At 32.9% G+C, this 21,568-nt stretch overlaps 3 protein-coding genes across 4 annotated transcripts; 2 read left to right on the top strand and 1 right to left on the bottom strand.

Moving 5' to 3' along the window:
* Nucleotides 1–1,385: 1,385 nt before the first annotated feature.
* Nucleotides 1,386–4,955, top strand: LOC113855198. The gene is made up of 2 exons (XM_027486735.1): nt 1,386–2,531; nt 3,542–4,955. Exons 1-2 carry the CDS (start codon nt 1,815–1,817, stop codon nt 4,847–4,849), a joined length of 2,025 nt encoding a protein of 674 aa, XP_027342536.1. The 5' UTR covers nt 1,386–1,814; the 3' UTR covers nt 4,850–4,955.
* Nucleotides 4,956–5,854: 899 nt separating this feature from the next.
* On the bottom strand, nt 5,855–9,067 carry LOC113855842 (3-oxoacyl-[acyl-carrier-protein] reductase 4-like). The gene is made up of 10 exons (XM_027487470.1): nt 8,837–9,067; nt 8,222–8,275; nt 7,657–7,737; nt 7,463–7,508; nt 7,281–7,375; nt 6,968–7,000; nt 6,406–6,540; nt 6,231–6,324; nt 6,040–6,122; nt 5,855–5,887 (listed from the first exon to the last, which is right to left on the bottom strand). The coding sequence occupies exons 1-10, from the start codon at nt 9,065–9,067 to the stop codon at nt 5,855–5,857; spliced, it is 885 nt and encodes a 294-aa protein (XP_027343271.1).
* Nucleotides 9,068–13,938: 4,871 nt separating this feature from the next.
* On the top strand, nt 13,939–20,765 carry LOC113854471. Of its 2 annotated transcripts, XM_027485469.1 has the most exons (7): nt 13,939–14,114; nt 14,229–15,233; nt 15,344–15,452; nt 15,664–15,784; nt 15,910–16,659; nt 17,294–19,190; nt 19,933–20,765. In XM_027485469.1, exons 2-7 carry the CDS (start codon nt 15,038–15,040, stop codon nt 20,361–20,363), a joined length of 3,504 nt encoding a protein of 1,167 aa, XP_027341270.1. In that variant the 5' UTR covers nt 13,939–14,114; nt 14,229–15,037; the 3' UTR covers nt 20,364–20,765. The 2 variants fall into 2 exon arrangements, with proteins under 2 accessions (XP_027341270.1, XP_027341269.1); XM_027485468.1 differs by having other exon boundaries at nt 13,939–15,233.
* The last annotated feature ends 803 nt before the right edge of the window (nt 20,766–21,568 follow it).

Below are 21,568 nucleotides of genomic sequence, written 5' to 3'. Positions count from 1 at the left end.
CAATGAAAAAGTGTAAATCACTGCTTAGTCTTGAATGAAAAGAGGATTATTATAAAAAGTAAATCCTTCATAGTAGCAAGCGACGATCTTCTCAGGTTGAACATTCAAGGAAAAAAATTTCAGCGTAAAGAAATTAATATAAAAAAAGATTTTTTATAAAATAAAAATAATTTATTTCTTTAAAATTTAAAGAAATTTATATGAAATATTATTCAATTTTTTATATTATTTTTTTATAAAAATTTCTCAAATTTTTTTTGCTGATATTGATCTAATTTTTACTGAGAGAATGAGAGTCGCCATCATTCAAATTCTATCCCAAGGAGAATGCCTTTACTGCAGGCCGGCCAGCCTGCTATAATAATTGCTTTACATCGTAACAAAGTAATTTACTAATAACGCACCAAGAAAATTATGAAGTTAACTAATACAATGGTTCAAAAGGTTAACTAATCGTATATAAAAACCCACCTTCAATTGTAATAAACTTTAGCCATCAATTTTTTTTACTCTAATATTTATACATTTTTCTAAAAACAAAATTTAGGTGTAATTTTTAAATATTTCTACATTGTTTTTTGTATCAAAATTAACATTTTACTTTGAAAATTCACACAATGAACATCAGAATTTAAGATTGGTATACATTGAGGGATAGAAAAACTAAGGGTAGCCATATTCATTACAGAAACGGTAAGTTGTGCATAATTGTATCGGTTATAATTATTAAACATTATTATTGTCATTTCTTTTGAATGCAACATGCATTGAAGTTAGCATGTACACAGACAAGAAGGGGAAAGCCCCTTTCTTCGCTGTTCCCTACTCTCTTTTTCGAAATCATATGCCTCAAGACATGCTACGTCTGAAATGTAACATTGTATATAATTATTTTATCTTTTATATATTTCTATCTTTTTGTATGTTCACATTTTAAATTAACTACTAAAAAAACTTAGAAGAATCCGTTCAAGATGCACAAATATTATATAGGATTTTGTTCTAAATGGTGAACACCACAAAAGTTCATGGCTGCCAAATTTCAACAGGGCGATAATTTTTCATTAGCAAGTCATGCAAATTAATTATGTATGAAAGGAAATTTGCGCAAAAACAAATTGTACCCTCTAAAATCTCTCTTTTTAAAGTGCCCCCGGCTAATTATGTGCCCCATGTCCTTCTAGAAATGACAATATCCTTGAAATTTCCTCAAAGTGAGAATGAAAACAATCACCAACATAGTGGGGTCTACGGAATTATAATAATTTAATAAAAAAATATCCTTTGGCTGTGTGCTCACGGACCAGAGAATCTCAATCTTTCTAAGCCTTCTTTTTAACTTTTTCCTTCACCAAAGATAAGTATTGCCCACCTTTACAAATCCTATCTGTTGGTCATTTTCCTTTTGTCATCTAACATTCTGCCACAACTGTTTATAGTTGGTATCTTTTTCTTCCCTTCAGCATTATGCTTTTGCCACCAACTTCTGCTAGGATCAAACACTTTAGCTTCATGTTGGCCAATTACAGCATCCAACTTTTGTTTCCTTGTACTTCACTATTCACAAGGTTATCACCCTGATCAGTCCTAGAATTTTCATTTTTCAACAACTTTTCAGTCCAAGAGAATAAGAACAACTTCATTCTTCTCTTAGTGGTGTGCTTTCACTTTTTGCTTTATGGGGGGTGTCTCAAAGGTAAAAAGCCACTTAACTATGCTGCTTGGAACTAGAATTGAACATAGTGGTAGTCAGTGAGTGAGTAAGTGTTCTTTGTTGTAAAAGGTCACCTCTAATTTGTTGTTCTAGTGTTACCATGCCTCCTTCTTACTTCCCTCTTCGTTGGGAGAGCACAGGGGATCAGTGGTGGTATGCATCTCCTATTGATTGGGCTGCAGCAAATGGACTATATGATCTTGTCATTGAGCTTCTTCACCTTGACACAAACCTTCTCATTAAGCTCACTTCCCTTCGTAGGATTCATCGCCTTGAAACTGTTTGGGATGATGAGGCTCAGTTTGAGGATGTTGCCAAGTGTCGTTCCATGGTTGCAAGGAATCTTCTGCATGAGTGTGAGAGAGGAAGTGGGAACAACTCTCTCATTGGTGCAGGGTATGGTGGCTGGCTTCTCTACACTGCTGCTTCAGCTGGTGATGTGGACTTTGTTAATGAATTGTTGGGGAGAGACCCCTTGTTGGTGTTTGGTGAAGGAGAGTATGGTGTCACTGATATGCTCTATGCTGCTGCTAGGAGCAAGAAGTCTGAGGTGTTTAAGATTCTGTTTGATTCTGCCCTCTCAAGAAAGGAGTGCCTTGGTGGTAGCAATGAAGCAGAATTGGAGGAAGGGGAGTTAGATGGAGGTGCTTGGGTTTTCAAAAGGGACATGATGAATAGGGCCATTCATGCTGCTGCTAGAGGAGGGAATTGGGAAATATTGAAGCAGATTCTAGCAAGTGTTTCTCATATTGTGTCATACAGAGATGCTCAAGGATGTACAGTCCTGCATGCAGCAGCTGGAAAAGGGCAGGTTGAGGTGAGGCAGATTAATGTGCTTGTAGAAAAATCAAGAGCCTTACTTTGTTTAATGTTATTGTTATGCTTAGAAGTTATAAGGACATAGATATCAAGTCCATAATAATATATTATAGAAAAATTTATTGTAGTTTATGGATCACAAGAATACCCTTTTCTTTATTTGGCCAGGGTCAGGGAGGCTAAATAACTTTAACGATTTAATTGTAAACGGGAAAAAACATGAGGAAAAAAAAGTATTTTGCTTATAATTAAAAACTCTAAATTAACAATCGGAATATGTCAAATACATAAAAACCTGCTCAGCAAGCTTTAAGAAGTAGTTGCATGGTCTCTAGAAAATGTGGTCTTCAGTGCCATTCAAGCTGTATGGTATAAGTAAACTTTATCCTGGACCTTTTATGCAAAACTTATCGCCCGTTATGTCATCATATAAAGTGTCTTATACAATTCATGCTCGACCTTCGTTGAATTCTCTTCACAAAAAAACTTAAAGCACACCAACATGGTTCAAACCTGCTAAAAGATTTTTTTTATTTTGAAGTTAGTGTTACTGTCTTTTCAGAAGTTTCTTTTAGGCCTATCTTTAGATTTGCTTATTTAGGAGTGAGAAAAAGAAAACCCACGAATCCTCTCATGTTTATAGATACTAAAGAACATCTAGTTTGTTCATTATCAAACTTCCCAATAGATCAGATTCCTTAATAAATTGAGTGGGAAGTTTTTTAATACACTGTTCAAATAGTACGACACATTTGGGTGGATTCCTCTTTCGATGTTTCAATGCTTTATTCCAATTTTTGGCTTCTGACTCGGGGTAGAAACCATGAAATCTTGTGTACATACTACATAGACTTAAGCTAATGTTGAATATTTTGCTTTAAAAAGACTTGTTGTATGTTACCACTTGCCTTCACATTTGATACTTTTGGGAACAGTTAATGCTACAAATGTTCAATATGTCCAAACTTCTGGGTTTAATACATTACTAATATTCATTTAGTACTGCAGGTGGTGAGAAATCTAATTGTGTCATGTGATATCATAGATTCAACTGATGCTCAGGGCAATACAGCATTACACGTGGCTTCTTACAGAGGTTACTCACCTGTGGTAGAGGTTCTGATTGAAGCATCTTCCTCATTAACAATGTTAACCAATCACTATGGAGATACTTTTCTTCACATGGCAGTGGTTGGTTTTAGAAGCCCCGGTTTCTGTAGACTGGACAAGCACACTGAGCTCATGAAGCAATTGACATGTGAAAAGATTGTAAACATGCAAGACATCATCAATGTCAGGAACAATGATGGAAAAACAGCTCTTCATGTTGCTATTATTCATAACATTCAATGTGATGTAGTGGAACTATTGATGTCTGTTCCATCAATTGATTTGAACGTTCGTGATGCTGATGGAATGACCCCTTTGGATCATCTAAAGCAAAGACCAGTATCAGCATCTTCTGAAATTTTAATCAAGCAGTTGATTTCAGCTGGAGGGATCTCTAATTGTCAAGATTCCATCGCAAGAAATGCTCTTGTTACTCATCTGAAAACTCATGACATTGGAGCGAGTCCTGGAACATCATTTAGAATATCAGATTCTGAGATATTGTTGTACACAGGCATTGAAAATTCATCTGATGCCAATTATGATCAGGCAAGTGTAGAATCAAATTCATGGGCAAGTGAAATAAACAATCATGATTCAGCCAATTCCCAAAGTAACAGTAAGTCTAGTTCTTTCAATTATGCTGCAAGGCGATTAAAGCTTCTACTTCAGTGGCCTAGTAGAAGAGACACAAAAGAAACAGCCTCAGAATTGGAAGATGATGCTTCTGTGAATTCTTTCAGTTCAAGGAAAAACTTCGATGACTTTCCAATCCCGTTAAGGCAAAGATACTCTGAAATGTGTTGTCTTCCAAACAACAAAAGAACACTATCTATAAGGACTTATGCTCCAAGCCCATTAGCCAAAAAGTATTTTACCGCAGGCCTAATGCAAGGTGTGATTAAGGTAAAGCCACATGTGCCTCTTCCTACTCATTCAACTTCTAGTTCTTCTCAAGTGTTCTCTATCTCTTCTCATTCTTCAAATAATAAACCAAAACGTGTTGATACAATGGGACCCTCTTGCTCCAATCGACCAATTGATGATGGTGGCACCATACAGTTGAACTACAAGCAAAGCTCTTTCAATAAGAAATTGATGAACCGATATTTTTCTTTTGGAGCACAAGGCCAGGCTTTGGAAGATGCAAATAGCTGCACAATGTCAAATCCAAGCTCTAAGCGTTTTAGTTCTTTAGTTGCATAGATGTTATATATGAGCCATTTTGTATGAAAGAATCTATTCTTCTTTTTCAAGGATTAACATGTTCAGATTATACATTTGGGAATAAAATGGTACTGAACATTTTATATTCTTCTTTTTCGTCAATATTTTTATATTCGTTCTTCGTATCATACCTAGATCGTTATAAAGCCCACCACTTTTTTTTTATAAGTTGGGCCCAATAAAATGGCCTCACCAATTTTGCATTTGATTAGTCTACAAAATTAATCCTGTAACTATCAAATATTATTTTGAGAAAATTGATATAGAGTTTATTTTCTAAATCTTTTTGTTCTGTGAATTATTGGGTATCCATAAATTTAGATGGGTATGGATATCCATTTTAGATGCGCAATAATAAAGTAAATATGTGTGCATCACTTAATCAACTCATTTTATTATATTAAATAAAATAAAATTAAAGATATAATTTTTTAAATTAATAAAAATTTCAAAATTAAATTTAAATTTAATTGATTAACATTAAAATAATTTTAAAATTAGTTTATCTAAAAGAGAAAGATATATTTAATTTGATATGGTGTATCAAGATTTAAATTTTTTTTAAAAAAGTAAAGAAATAATATTTAAAATAAAAAAATTTCACTGAAAAAAAATATCACACGTCTCGTAACGAAGATGATAACACTTCTTAAAAATACTATCCTTGAAGAAGGATTTAGTTTTAAAGCAAGCTTCTCATCATCAAGGAAAGGTTGCTCAAGATTGCATAATCGCATGAAATGTAAAATGTAATATTGCGACCCCAATAATCACCAAAATGCAACAATATGCCGAATTGATCCCAAGAAATGTTAAAAGCTCAACTAAAGTTCTACCATAAGTCACCACCACGTATAACTAGCTTGAGCAGAAATCAGCATAGAACAAACTATCATCATATAACATAGAAATTTGAAATTATATGACCATTGGGATGAACTCTGATGTAAAGAAGTTCAAGTTGCTATACAGAAAATTGTTGACTTACATCGCCATACCCCCATCAATAGTGAACACCTGTTACATGGCAATTATGGTTTATTAAAACACACAACAGAAGAATTGAAAAATAAAATAAGATATTAGTTACAAAAGCCTAAGTTTAATGATACACTAAACTCATCATTTGGTTATATGTTTAGAAAACCAATTGGGAAATAAATAATGACCTGCCCAGTGATGTAATTAGCAGCAGGACTAAGAGCCAAGAATTCCACTAGTCCAGCTACTTCTTCAGGTTGACCAAATCTTCCTGAATCATGGTGGAAATTGTAATTAATTAAGCTACCAACATTTTTTAAATATTTTAAAACTTTAATTACATTTGCTTCAGAGTTAAGAATCTTTTGGTCACACTCACCTAAAGGAATTGCCTCCAATATTTTTTTCTCAATGTCTTGTCCTAGTTTTGCAGTCATATCAGATGCAATAAACCCTGGGGCAACCGCATTAACCTGTCATAAAAATATACCCCCTTTTAATTAATTCCATCAATTCATAACTTGTGCTCATGGATCTAAGGCACAATAAATTACAGTGATGTTTCTGCTAGCATATTCCCTCGCAGCAGATTTTGTTAGGCCAATTACGCCTGCTTTTGCAGCACTATAATTGGCTTGTCCAACATTCCCAACCACACCTATAACTGATGCAATATTCACTATCCTTCCCTGCAAAAATACTAGTGAGTAAACTGAGATATGATAATAGAGAGCTCAATTCAGCAACCACTGAATGTCATTTTGTAAATTAAATAAAAAGAATCACAATGGGCTGAATGCAAAAATAATCTGTAGTTATTAGTTAACATGGTAATTTACATAGATATTGTCGTTAGCATGAAAAGTGATTAATTCACAAAGAAAGAAGTCAATTGAAAGCTTAAAGGGTTCTTCTATCCAACAAAAACCCCTTCTTCTATAAACAAATTATAAGGGGAAAGGGATGGGGAGGGTATATTTAGAGCATGTTTGTTTTGCAATTTTTAAAAGAGTTTTCTCCTTTTAAAAAATTAAAAATACATGTATTTTTTATTTTTAAAAAGAGAAAACTCTTTTAAAAATTGAAAATAAACATACCCTTAAAGTGTGATATTACCTTCTTCTTCATCGTCATAATCTTTGCTGCTGCCTGCAAAAAGCAAACCATCTCAGCTTCTTTTTCTTAAATTTTTTTAAAAATTACTTGACTAGTCGTGCTAATCGGTGTCCAAAACTAAAAGTGAATTTTTATATTGAAAACTATGTTAGATTGTATTAGAAATAATGGGCTAGGGAAGGTGCATTGACAACATTTTAGACTAAAACTTCTCACTTTTGATTTCTTAATCAGTGTCATAAAGACCTTCGTTAGCATTTGCCTTAATTTAATATGAACTCAAATTGTGAGCAATTTTTTTTTTTTTTTTTACCTGAGTGCAAAGAAAAACACTGGTGAGATTTAGATCAATGACGTCCTGCCATTGTGATTTCTTCATTCTCATTAACAAACCATCCCGAGTAATTCCTGAACCAATGATAATTTTATTTAAGCATGAAATCTGAAATTAAAACAAATAAGTTGTAGCACCAGAGATTTATATATTCAATTTACCTGCATTATTTACCAATACATCAACAGTTCCCCATGTATCCACTGCCTGCAGATGTTGAAGTCACGAATCAATTAACGTACAATAATTTGATCAATCTAATAAATAAAAAAATTGATTTTATTAATCTCAACTTTTAAAACTGAATTTAAATATCTATAAATAAAAACCTTTTATGAAAAAAATATTTACTCACAGTTTTAATCATAGACTCCACATCAGCCTCATTGGAAACGTCTCCAGCAAAAGTAAGAGCTTGTCCACCAAATGCCTCAATCTGAGAGTAGTAATCAAAGAAATTAATGCCAGTCAATCAGCATAACCTAGCTGCTAGCTTCAACACTGATTCAGTGACTCATGAATAACGCATAGAAACATGAGAAATGCTACAAATCTTATCAAACATGACACACAAGAATAACAACCAACCCACAAATTCAAGAGTGAATAAAAACAGATTCAAACTCTATATAAGCAAAACAGTCTTCCCTAATTTTTTCTAGGAAGCAAGTCATTCAATTATCGAGGAATGCTAGCAAGAGCACCATATTATCTTAAATACACTTTGCACCATATTTTTCTTGATATTTAAATTGCATCCTCTTCGTGAATTCCACCGCATAAAAAAATTAAAACATCACGAAACGGAACCAAAAACTTGAAAGAACAACGAAGGTAATTAGCATGCAATGACATATATATATATTGATGTATTACGTAAAATAAAAACAGAAAGAGAGGAAGAACATGTTGAAGTGTACCAAATTAGAAACCTCCTGAGCTTGCGTGTATGAGGTGGCATAGTTGACGAGGACCTGCAAGCAATAGATAGAAAAGAAATGCATGTGACATCACAATAATGAGTAGTTCTAATATTAGAGAATGAGGCCTAATTCACTCTTAACAGCTAGTTTATAGGAAGAGAAATTGCACTCTAATTCTATTGTACAGTTACGTAAGGAAGTTGTGCATTCATATTCTATGTATATCTGTCATTATTTAATTATATTATAAAATATTAAACATGCATACACAAATATAAGTATATTATAGTTAATATATATTGCCAAGATCGATTACAAACATTTTTTACAATTTTTTCATATTTGTGTATCACATTATACTCAATATACGTATTCATACCCATGCAACCTAGGGATTATACAAGAGTGTGTTAAAATATACAACTTATTTAATAATTTTTTCTAAATAACAGTTTATGAATGAAATTTATTTCGATAAACTATACAAAATAACTTGTATAAATAAGTAAAAAAACTGATTATGAAAGTCATAAAACTCTTTCAATTAGGTCTTATAAAAGTATAATCAACATTACATTATAGCAAGTGGATGAGATGAGGTAGGAAACGAACCTTGGAAGAGGCTTTACCGAAGGAGAGTGCAATAGCGCGGCCAATGCCTCTGGAGGCTCCGGTGACTACAACAACAGGCGCATCCACATGCTGATGCTGATTCTTCATACCCTTCCCATTCCATGCGAACTGCTGTAAAGCCAAAACCTCACTGCCACTGCTTTTCGTCAGGTTAGCTCTGCCTCCAAAAAGGACACAGTTTGGTCGCCTCAGACATCCCATCACATTCATTTTTCATACACAAATATTATTTCATTGCAAACCTTAATCATATATTTTCCATATTCCTGTATTACTATTTCTGCTATGCTTATTTTTCTTTATTTGGTAACTTTTTTATTTTTAAAAAACTATATCAAAGAAAACAAAAACAATAATAGATGTCTCTGTTAAAGAATGAAGTATTTAGTAACCATGGTCCTAATCCTCTATGCCAAGGCTACAATTTAGAACACACAAAGAGGCAATTAAAGAGCTCATCTTATTGTTATTATTTATTATTATTTTATCTTATCATGGGAAGCACCTAAGTTTGGATTCAACAATCCTTTTAAACGAAAATTTTGCTCGTCGCTTATTTCGGGGGGCAAATTTTGTTTTAATTTAATTTTAATGTACTATTGACGTATATATTTTTATACTAATAGTATAAAACTATATATTATCAATCAATTATAAATTATTATATCACTAAGAACCATTAATTCTTATAGTAATTATCTCAAAACGATATCAACTAATAATTTTTCACAAGATAAAAATATAATAATAGAATATTAATATATACATAAATATAAATTAAATTAATGTCATCAATAAAAAAATTAAATATAATAGATTTTTCATTACGTCATTTTCGTAAAAGATGGTAATACAACAGTAGTATAAAAGCATGTCTCAATAGCTAAAATAGCACATGATTTAATTCTTACGGGAACCTCTTTTATTTATTTATTTATTTTGTGATAAATAATTTAACAAGTAGGGCTTAATCACACTTTACTAGATAAGTTTATAATAAAAAATTACATATAATATCAATTTTAATGTTTAAAATAAAGTAACCCTTTCGTCCCTTGTTCTCATCTTTCGTGGATCATTGTTCTTAAGTTTTTTTTTCTTGCAACATGAATACACTTTCGACCCCATTGTCATTGGCATAGTCCTTCATTTGCAACCGCAGAGGCCAATTTCTGTAGTGTGGGGGCGAAGCCTACAAAGAATAACAGCAACCCATTTTGTTTTCAGACCCAAAGGACACCTTAAAGTAGCATATTGTCACCTAAGAACTCCTCATTTGCATCTCCATCACCTTTCAAACTTTCAACAAAGCGTGACATGCAATGGAAGATTATCAATGTCGTTTTTGTCAACACCACAAAAGTTGCTACTAGTACACACAAAACATGGACAAGTTGTGGGGATTGAGATGCTGGTTATGATCAAACCCATCATTAACATCATCGTCGAAGTCTTCATCTTGCAAGAAAGATTGAGATGTCACGCACTCATCTAAATCCATGGTGATGTAAGGGATAGATGAGTTTATTCAAAATTGCACCAATGAAGAGAATAATTCTCAAGATAGTCATTGTGAAAACAGAAAAATCCTTTGAAAACATCCCTTTATTTTGGTTTTTTTTTCCCTAATAGAAATGAAATTTTGTTTTTAAAGTTCAAATAAAAATAACCTTTACCAAAGGACTTTATTGTTTTTTAAAATTATAAAAACTATTTTTGAAATAATAATCAATCATGTCCATATGAACCAATTCGAATTCCATACTAAATTTCAAGCACCAAGTTAATTAACACTAATTAAATGAAATTAAAAACAATAATGAGACAAAAGAACTTACATTTTCTTAAAATTAAGAGATTTTACTGTCTTTCTAAATCCTCATCTAAAACTTTAAATAATATTTATTTGAAAGGAATGAAATATATAATATTTCAAAATATCTATCATTTATGGTAATATTTTCAGTCTTTTTTATAACAAACAAAAACTAAATCATGAGACCAACAAAAATAATTAAATCAATTATATTTTTTATAAATATAAATTTTATTTTAAGAATCCTCATAATGTTAAATGATTAGTCATTTGTATATTTAATAATACTAATAAAAGAAAAGTATAAAAATTTTTAATAATTAATATATTTTAAATTTATTATTTATTTTTTATAATAAAAAAATATTTTATTTTATTTCTTATAAAAAAGAAAAAATAATAATTTATAAATGTTAAAAATATCTTACACACTCAATCTCAAGGTTCCGAGTCTAAATCATAGCTCGGCATAAAAAAAAAGTATATATAAATTGACTGAATTGCCTTTTTGACTTTACCTCTATACATTTGGCCAACTCTTTTATTGACAGATTTTTAAAATTGATTTATTCTACAGTACCAAACATTTTAATATGAATCTTGTGATTATAACTAATTTAAATACATATTTTAATATTTTTAAATAGTTTAAAATTAACTTTAATTTTAAATTAAAACGCCTTTGTATTAGATGTGCCTACAACATCACAGTTTTCTCCCAATTCCTATAATCAACACTGACTTTTCTATACGAAATGGTTAATCACAACTCAGTTGAAAACGATATAATCTTAAATAAGTTATTGTTATTATTATTGTAATTATTTAAATAGACTACTAATTATATATTTTTAAAAAATTAAGAATATAGTATATCATTATTATTATTATTTAAATAGGTTAGCATATTAAAATAAATAAAATTACCTAAAAGTTAATCTTTCCATCTTTAATTAATTATTATATTTTTTTTCTATACCACATATATTTTCCATTAAAGATAACTATTTTCAAGTTAAATAAAATTACTATAAATAATAAAATTATATGTTTAAATAACAATTATATTATTAAATTTTAAATATGAAATTTAAGATTATAAGTTAAGTTAAATCAATATTTTAACCGTTGATCCACATGCTCATTGCTTCAAATAAATATCACTTATTAAATTTTATTTGTCTCAAGTTATTTTTATTTAAAGATATTAAAAAGTATTAATTAAAATTTTTAATATCACCCTTATTTATTTAAAATAAATTTTGTCAAGTAATAATTGAAATAATCTTAAAATTGATTATTACCTAACTATTGCAATAGCTTTGATAAGAATATTACAACAAAATTAGTTTTTTTCTTAAGTAATTAATCAAACCAATATACTTTTTAAGATGTATACATTAATAGTACTAAGTAATAACTAGTATGAGAAAATTATTATTCTTTTAACTAAAATAAAAAACATAATCTAACTCACTTAATTAATAACAGTTTAGCTTATTTCCTTTCCTAACTGTAAGTTTGTGCTGATAGTGGTACATAATTACTTTTGCTAAACTGCTACTGAAATGATCCATTAGCAATTATATATTTATAAGAAATTAATGTATATCTTTTATGCATTACGCAATTAACGTAAATATACATATTAACAAGAACAATTTTGACAACTGGTAATTTTACAGTGTTTTCACTTCCCATTTTTAATCAATTGTGGTGAGAAATAGAATTATCAACTCTTTTATTTCATGGCCATTAAATATGATTAAATAGTATAAATATTTTTAATCAATTTTTTATACACTTATTAAAACGAGGATGGCACCCTATGCCTAAACCCTAAATTGCAAAGAAATCTAAAGCCATAAAACTTTTGATTATATGATAAAAAATAATAACAAGCTCAGTCTGATAAATATAAATCATCAGATGATAGCAACACTAAAAAACGAAGAGAATACACTATTCAAAGCAGATGATCTTTATCCTTAAGACAATTCTAAATAAAAAAACGAGATCGATATAAAATGGTGAAAATATGTTAGCAACACTAAAACAGTTTTTTAATTAGATTTTTTATTATTTGTTGAAATTTATGAGAATTATGTGAGCTTCATATTTAATATTTAATAAATTCAACTTATAATCATAAATTTTAATAAATTTTAACTAATAATTAAATGTATATTAAAAAATATATTCCAAAACTCCTTAAAATAATGTGTTTAGGACCATACACGAGAAAAAGGCTTAAAGCAATTGAAATGATTAACAAATAGCCTTTTAAGTTTCCTTCATCACCTACCAATTAAATAGACATAATTGGATAATCTTTCCATTAGTGTACACAGCTAGCTATTGGTTAATGATAACTCAGTTGTTATGTTGACTTTATCCCACATTGCCCCACAGAACCTCATTCCTTTCCCCTCAAGTTTTTTCTTTCTTGGCTTTTTCGTTTGTCACCAATTTACACATTAATTTATTAAAAAAACATTATTTTCGTAGAAAGAAACCTTTGGCCACAAATAAACTAATTAGGACATATCACTTGTTTAAAATGCCAACCTCACCAAAATGATGCCACTGATCGTGATTGTTCAGTTCTCGTGAGATGGACTTTGTTTTAAACATCAACATAAACAATGCTCTGTATGTTTTTTCTTATACATTGTCTCTAAATTGTTCGTTACTTTTAAATTATGCCAATGAAGCTTAATAAAACTATCTTTTTGTCTATTAGCTCCAAGTTGAAATAGAAGATTTTTCCACCAAATTAGTACATATTTTTTTGCCCTTTTTGGGTTTTCAACGAGTCAAATCTTTTTGATTGCTCTACGGATCAATGTAACATACATTTACTGAATGTGATAAGAAATTTAATTGGTTAGTCCCAAAAATTGACCCCAATCAATTCCACCGCTATTAATATTACTACTTGAGTCCCTTCATGCGATGAGAGGGTCCAAAAGTCCAAACTTGGCTTCAATGTGGTAACACCGTAGGCATTAAATGGAACATCCTACACATAACCTTCGACCAGCACATTTATAATATCCCATTCAATCCAATTTATGTTTGCAATTAAAAAGGTAGAAAACGGTTCCAAAGCTACAATGACAAGTGGAACTAAAAATCGAAAAATCAAAATCGACAAATCAATACTCTTAATTCTTATACGCAAACACAAAATGGGAAAATAGAAAAGTAGAAAACATCTATTTCTTCTTTTTTTTCAAAAAAAATGTGAAGTATTGAAGTAAAATTTAAAAGGAAAAGAAGTATGGAAAATCAGAGGGAATCTACAAGGCAATAGTAACGGAAACTGAAAAAGGAAGCTGAAGAAAAAGAAAAGGTTAAGAAAGGGAAAAAGGAAAAAAAGAAAAGAAAGAATGCTTGGTGTTGAGGAAAAAACAGCAAATCAAACGACAACAAACAAAGGTTTTGGTCCAGTATTAATATTATTATTCTCAAATTGCAGTCCAATATTCTTATTTTTTCAGAACTGAAAAAATAAAATTGTGTGAGGAGAGAGAATAATAGAATTTTTTTTAGAGTTTGTTGGAACCGTTGGATCACACTGGTTCTGATCTGTACTTTTTGGTCGCTCAGAAGAAGCCATGAATGCTGTAGATCCGGATGTCTGATTCAACGTTCGTCGCATTGTAATTGGCATTTAAGCTCTATTTTTTTGTTTTTGTTTTTATTATTTTATTTTGTTTTTTAATCTTCGAACTTGGGATCCTAATAGTGGAACTGTGTTTGAAGCTATTTGACTTGGAAATTTAGTGAGCCACGTTCAGCTGCTACACTCCTATGGTGTGCTTTTAACTTCAATGGTGGCTTTAATAGGCGCTCAAGCTTGAATTTTGGCGTTTGAATTGGCTACCCTTTTGGCCGTGCACGTCAACTGCATAATTAGGATCTGCTACTGGCCAATATCCTAGGGTTTCAGGGTGTGGAATATCTTCAATATTGGTTTTGGATGCTTATTGCATATGCATGTTGAGGTGTATGACATTGCTTTTTGAATGGTACAGTTGTTTCTGTTACTGTTTTAATATGCCAAATTAGCTTTTGTTTGTTTAGGATATGTGGTTTGGCTGTTCAGTCACATTGGCTGTGATGCCAGAGTATGTTGGGTGTTTAGAGAAGTAGTAGTGAAGGCTGAGGAGAGAGCTCATGGTGAAGGAAAGTGGGATTCTGCTGAAACTGATGTTTGGATATTGAATTTGTTGTGAGATTGAGGTATCAGGTATGTGTTAATCATTGATTGTTGGTTAGAGTGTGGAAGGTTTTTGAATTTGGATTGTATGGAGAACTTGAGGTGACACTTGTTTGACACCCTGCATTGGGTAGTGGAGATGCCACCTTCCCCAGCATTTAGATGCTCTCCAAGTGGAGAGCAAAGATCAGACAGTCACAAGCGTGGGCGCAGTCTTGAAAGTGGATTGATCTTGAGAGAGAAAGATGAAGATCTTGCTTTGTTCAGTGAAATGCAGTCCAGAGAAAGAGAGAATTTTTTGCTTCAGTCATCAGATGACTTGGAAGACTCATTCTGTAATTTTCTTTACTGACATCTTAAGAAGAGAACGTGTCTGTTTTCTTGGTTGTTTTATTTGGGTGATGCTCATGCATTTCTCCCTGTTGTTTTTGTTATTAATTTACAGCGACAAAGTTGAGACATTTTTCTGATATCAAGCATGGGATATCCATTCCTGGTCGAGGAGAAACCAGTGACTTGCTTAATGCAGATGGTGACAAGAATGACTACGATTGGTGCGTAGTCTTTTCTGTCTTTTGAATTTTACCTTGTTAAATCATATCTGTGCTTTATGATCAAATTTTATGATTTCAATTCCAACTGTTTGCAATTGTGTTTCTTTCACATTAAGAATGTACTATTTTGTGGACAATTCACAAAGCTTGAGAGTTTGATGCGCATCTTACTTCACTTACGCTGCAACATGTCTGCTTTATTCATTTTAAGGTTATTGACACCACCAGACACACCACTTTTTCCTTCATTAGATGAGGAGCCACCAGAAATAAATGTTGTCAGCAGAGGGAGGCCTCGAAGTAAACCCATTTCCATATCAAGATCATCGACGGTGTGCTTTCAAATCCCTTTTATGCCTAATTACCTCTTACATAGAATTTCTTAGCTTTTACCCTCCTTATGAAAAATGTAGTGGTTGTTTTAATTATCCATCTTTGGTCGGATGTCTTCTTTTAGATGGAGAGAAGTTACAAAAGCAGTAGGGGTAGTGCAAGTCCAAACCGTTTGAGTTCATCTCCTCGTTCTGGAAATAATACCTCGCAATCAAGGGGAAGGTCTTCATCAGTACCAAATTCTAGTCCAACACAAAATTTGCAGCATGCTACTCCCACAAGGCGACCATCTCCACCTCCAGCTAAGCCTGGGACACCTGCTCCCAGGTCTTCCACTCCTACTCCTCGACGGATCAGCACTGGATCCAGTGTTCCAGCAGTCTCGTCAGGGATTAGGGGAACTTCCCCTGTCAAGACAAGTCGTGGAAACTCTGCTTCACCAAAGATAAGAGCATGGCAAACTAATATTCCTGATTTCTCTACTGAAGCTCCTCCCAATCTTCGTACTTCTATGGCTGATCGACCAGCATCATATGTGAGGGGGTCATCTCCAGCATCCAGAAATGGTAGAGATTATACTCCTAAATTTGGCAGGCAATCAATGTCTCCCACTTCTTCCAGGAGCAGCAGTTATTTTCATAGTCATGATCGAGACCAATTTAGTTCACACAGCAAAGGTTCTGTCATATCTTCTGGTGATGATGATCTGGACTCTCTTCAGTCCATCACAGTGGGCAGTTTAGACCAATTGAGTTCAAGAAGGGGTGGTTCATTTTCAAATAGCAAAACTCCTTCAATTTCCAAGAAGTCGCCCAGGATGGTGTCCCCAAGTTCTGCTCCTAAAAGATCTTTTGACTCTGCTCTCCGGCAAATGGTATTTTGTTGTCTAATCTCTTTACTTCCTTTTTCAATCACTCTATGGTTCACTGCCAATTTGCTGACAAGCAATCATGCCATTTAAAACCTGACTATTCCTATTAAGGTAGTTGTCCCTCCTCTTCTTAGGACTCTTTCTCATTCATTCTCCTGAATTTTCCCTCCTTTTTGCATTTTCCTTTTTGATACATGCTAAGGTAGTACATTTTTTTCTATTCAAATCAATGCAAATTAAGTGAAAAGTCAAGTGAGTCAATGATCCTTGATCGTACTAGGCTACCAATGATCAAAACTTTGATATAATATTTGCTCTATTTACCACTGTATAATCTTAGGTACAAATGCTTTATTTGGTTCTTCTGATGCATGTTTTCCTTTCCTCTGTAAAATTATTTTTGAAGTACACTTGATAAGAATGCTACTCTAGTAAATGCTTGCACTAGCATGGTTATTATAGCAAAGTTTTTTCTATTGGTGACACATTTGCTGTTCTTAATGGCAGAGAAACCAATGCTCAGTCATGAATTTGTCTTAAAATCTACACTTTTTCTATTATCTTTTCTCTTATTTCTTTAAATAGTTGGTTGGGATCAAACTGCTTAGTTGTTTTGTTAACTTACAATGCTGTGCAGGATAGAAAGAGTCCTCAGAACATGTTCAGGCCACTATTATCAAGTGTGCCAAGTACAACCTTTTATGTTGGAAAAGCAAATTCTGCACAACATTCCCTGGTATCTAGGAATTCCTCTATCACAACTAGCAGCAATGTGAGCTCTGATCATGGTACTAGTTTTCCACCAGATACTGAAGGGAGTGACCACAATCAAGATGATGTGGCAAGTGAAACTGAGAAGATATTATACCATGATGTTAATGAAGAAGTATTTTCCTTTGATAAAATTGATGATGTAGACATTGGGCATGAGATCAATGATGAATCAGTTGATGTCCTGCACAATAAAACTAGAGGCCCTATGATTGCTTTAAATCCCACTGAATCTGAAGATTCTGTTTATCATGCTATTGACAGAGAATTCAATGAAACTTTAGAAACTTCCCTTGTCATAGGTGACATTACAGAAATTGGTACTTTTGAGAATACAGCAATCTGTTCTCATTGTGGTTGCCATTACGAGGCCACTGATCGAGCTGAGAGGAATATTAGACTATGTCCAGAATGCAGTAGGAAGAGCACATTGTTGAGACATATCATCCCGCAGACAACTTTGGCAGTTTCCAAAGAGAATTCAGTGATTTCCACAGACATGTCTGCAGAAGAAAAATCATCAGCTGAAACAGACCAACTAACTGTTGTGTCTGAACTGCCTCAAGAGACTCATGTGGGTAACATGAGGTTTCCCCTTGGTGAACCAGATGCTGAGGAAACTCAAAATTTGTCCAGTGAATTTATTCACTCACAACAAAGTCCTCTCTCAAGTTCACTGGTGGAAAGAAGTGGGCCAATGCTTGCCAATCAGCTAGAAGTGGGCCAGTCAGGGGTCAATTACAAGAAGCCTGTTAATCATTCTGGGGATCAGCAGTTGTATCTTTCCAATGATCGCTCAAATTTAAAAGCGGACCTCTTGGAAGGCGCTGGCATTTCTGTACTACTAAAAAGGTCAAGCAGCAGTAAAGGACCTGTAGTTCAGGGCAGGACTTTTACTGCCACAACCATATCTTATGATGATCTGTCTTTTGCAAGAAACAGTGTTAACAGTATTAGAAGCTCAACTGGACGTAGCAGTTATTCTACCTCATCATCTGTTGATTTCAGCTCAGCAAGACATTCTGATTTTCGTGTCCAAAGGCAGTCAAGTGGCAGGAAATTGGATGTAGACTATGGTTATGATGTAAGAATCAAGCCTCCAAGCCCTGGTTCGTCCTTTTCTGGGATGTCAAACCATTCTCTCTATGGATTAGGTTTTGCTACACAAGAAACTCCTGACAATACAGAATGTGGGAATCTAGAGGAGATACCCCTAGATCTACGAGAAATGCAAGGTTCAGAAAATGCAGCGACAGATGTAATTGAGGCTGCCTCTATGGGTTCAATTTGTGTCAAGGAAGATAAACTTGAATGTCATGATCATAGTAGAATAATTGATGCTTGTAGCTCAGACCTAGTAAGCCAAGTTACTACTGGTGTTCAGCCTGATGACAATTCAGGGGCATCATTTCCAAATCATGGGGTAAGTTTTTCAAGTGATAATATTGAAGACCATCCAAATAACATAACCAGTGTCTCAAATACAGAAACATCAGTTAAGGAAAGGGAGTCATTTTCTGATCAGAAAGATGATATGGATAACTCTAGTGTTGATGGAATGGATGCTTTGGTAACTCCCAACAATTCTATTATTGAAAAATCAGAGATAGAAGGGGAAAACCGTTCTCAGAATAATACTGGTGTGGATGATGATCCATCTCTGGTATCAAAGAGCACTGTCACTGAATTTCAGGAACATTCTGATCCAAATTATTCCAACGATTGTCTTACAGCTTCTGTTTCTGAGTACTCCCATGGCCTAGGTATGATGCTGGGATGATATTTCAAACAAAAGATATTGCCAATGATGAAAATTTTCCATAAGATTCTTCTTATTATTCTCATGTATATCTCATATGCTCTCATCTATATACGTAGCACACAGCTTGTCATATGTTAACTTTGAGAAATTTTAAGGGATACGCAATTTTATAGAATGATAGTCTATACTAGCTTCACCTGCTTTATCTATACTAGCTTCACCTGCTTTATCTTATAGTATTGATTTGTGTACTAGGTTCACCTGTTTCATAGTACTGATTTAGGGTTTAGATAGAGTTAGGCTATTTTTAACGGTTGTTTCTTGACATATTTTTAATAATAATGATAATACTCTAAAGTGATGTACCTGATATGTTAGGATATCTTTGTGTTGGTTTTATAGTCAGCAGCAATTTTGTAGTATAGTTTCTTACATTTCAATTAAGAATTGCATTTGGATTAACTTATATGTTTTATGCTACTTTCTAAACATCGCAATTCATTGAATGGTCTCTAATAACAAGTGTGGCTGTGTGTTTTTTTTTTTTGAGGTTTCTGAAATCTGAACAAATATTTTATTACTAGGCTCACTTCAGTTTTGTATTGAAAATGAAAACAGATTCTGCTTCTCTATGTATATGGTGTCTTTAGTGCTTGTAATGTACTTTATCTGCTAAAGCTTTATTTGGAGAAAATATTAGTCCTCCACAAATTTCTGACAAATTTCTAATGCTTCCATGTCAGAGGGATCCAGTGTTACAGTGGAGTGTCAAGATGGAGGGAACACCAGAAGCCTTACACTTGAAGAGGCAACAGATACTATACTTTTTTGCAGTTCTATCATCCATGATCTTGCATATAAGGCTGCAACAATAGCAATGGAAAAGGAACACTCGGAACCATTGGAAGGTTCTGAGCCGACTGTGACTATATTGGGGAAACCCAATTCTGATATAAAGGATTCTCGCAGCCGAACTGCTGGCAAGCGCGTTGTGAAACCCCAGAAGGCTAGGCCAAAGGCAATGGAAACTGATGTAAAATCCCCTTCTGCTAAGACTGAGAATGATGAAAGTGTCGATGAGCCTTTGACGCGCAATGTTGGGCTTCCTAACAAGGTAGACAGCACAAAACCCCCAAATAAGCTTGAATCAAAGTGTAATTGCATCATAATGTGAGAGTGCAGAGTTCAGATTGTGCTTACAATTTCTGCCAGCATTTCTACTCTTCCTGTTGACCTACATACACACCAGAGCAAAGCTTAGTCAATTGCTTGGGCGTTTATGGTTTTAGGTTTATGATTGTTTGGGATAATAGCCAATTGCAATATGTTGGTTCCAATATCTTGTAAGATATACCACTTTGTGTTTGACATAATTGTAAAGTTATTTTTTCCCTTCCTTTTTTTGTTGGTAGGCCATTAATCAGAGGCATTTGGAGGATTATGCTTTTCCAGTTGCCCCATTCTTGTTATTTGATTTCCATCTCAATTCAAGTGATCCATCAATGCAAGTGTGAAGTAGAACTCATTCATATTGGTTAAGATTGTGAAAAGCATACTGATTTCATTGCTTGAAGCTTATTTATGTGCATCATACTTCCTCCCCCCTCCCAAAAAATAAGGAAAAAGGGAAAAACAGAAGTAGATATCAATTGGAATTGAATTGTTGTAACTTTTTTGCATTTCCATGAGGTTAACAATTGTTGACTGTACATTTAAGTGCATTTAGTTAAGTAAAAAATATATATAATTTTATGATAATAATTTTTTAAGAAAATTACTAAAATTTTATTTTCAAAATATATAATTACTATTATGTTTTTAATTAAATACGTTTTTCTTAAAAGAGACAAAAAATAAAAAGGCACAAGCAAATTCGTTCTTAAGATATTTGTTTCACACTCATGTAAGGGTATGTGCACAACTTAAATTGGTTAGAAAAAAAAAATTGCTCGACAGAGGAGTGGGTGAATGGATTTAGATATTTTCCTATTTCTAAATTACATGATACCGTCATATTAAAGATAAAAAAAAAAGGACAATTTCTTGCAAATATAACTAATGCACCTTGCAAATTTTACATGAATTGAAATGTCTTCAGTTGTATAATTACCAGAGATTTTTCTTGTTTTATTAACTTGTTTTTGGGCTAAAACAAGGGTGAAAACTGAAAATCTCACAGAAGAATCTTAAAACAAATTTTAATTTTAATTTTCTTCTAAAATATTTTATCTCTCTCTCTCTCTCTCTCTCTCTCTCTCTCTCTCTCTTTTTGTCATCAAAAGATTTGAGCTCTCATTATGAAATAATTCTTCTCGTTAAATCAGGCCAAGACTAGGGCAGTTGATGATTTCATTATACGGTCCAACCCAATAGGCCCAA

Source organism: Abrus precatorius, unplaced genomic scaffold (assembly GCF_003935025.1).
Source record: "Abrus precatorius isolate BTA unplaced genomic scaffold, Abrus_2018 Scaffold11, whole genome shotgun sequence".
Lineage (NCBI taxonomy): Eukaryota > Viridiplantae > Streptophyta > Magnoliopsida > Fabales > Fabaceae > Abrus > Abrus precatorius.
The sequence above is the reverse complement of the archived record's forward strand: the minus strand, read 5'-3'. Positions and strand labels throughout refer to the sequence as shown.

Coding starts and splice junctions, on each gene's coding strand:
- LOC113855198 (XM_027486735.1), top strand. CDS start 1,815: ATGCCTCCTTCTTACTTCCCTCTTCGTTGGGAGAGCACAGGGGATCAG. Junction 2,532..3,541: donor CTGGAAAAGGGCAGGTTGAG/GTGAGGCAGATT, acceptor TTAGTACTGCAG/GTGGTGAGAAATCTAATTGT.
- LOC113855842 (XM_027487470.1), bottom strand. CDS start 9,067: ATGAATGTGATGGGATGTCTGAGGCGACCAAACTGTGTCCTTTTTGGA. Junction 8,276..8,836: donor TCGGTAAAGCCTCTTCCAAG/GTTCGTTTCCTA, acceptor TATTGCTTGCAG/GTCCTCGTCAACTATGCCAC. Junction 6,541..6,967: donor TTATGACGATGAAGAAGAAG/GTAATATCACAC, acceptor GTATTTTTGCAG/GGAAGGATAGTGAATATTGC.
- LOC113854471 (XM_027485469.1), top strand. CDS start 15,038: ATGCCACCTTCCCCAGCATTTAGATGCTCTCCAAGTGGAGAGCAAAGA. Junction 16,660..17,293: donor ACTCTGCTCTCCGGCAAATG/GTATTTTGTTGT, acceptor AATGCTGTGCAG/GATAGAAAGAGTCCTCAGAA. Junction 19,191..19,932: donor TGAGTACTCCCATGGCCTAG/GTATGATGCTGG, acceptor CTTCCATGTCAG/AGGGATCCAGTGTTACAGTG.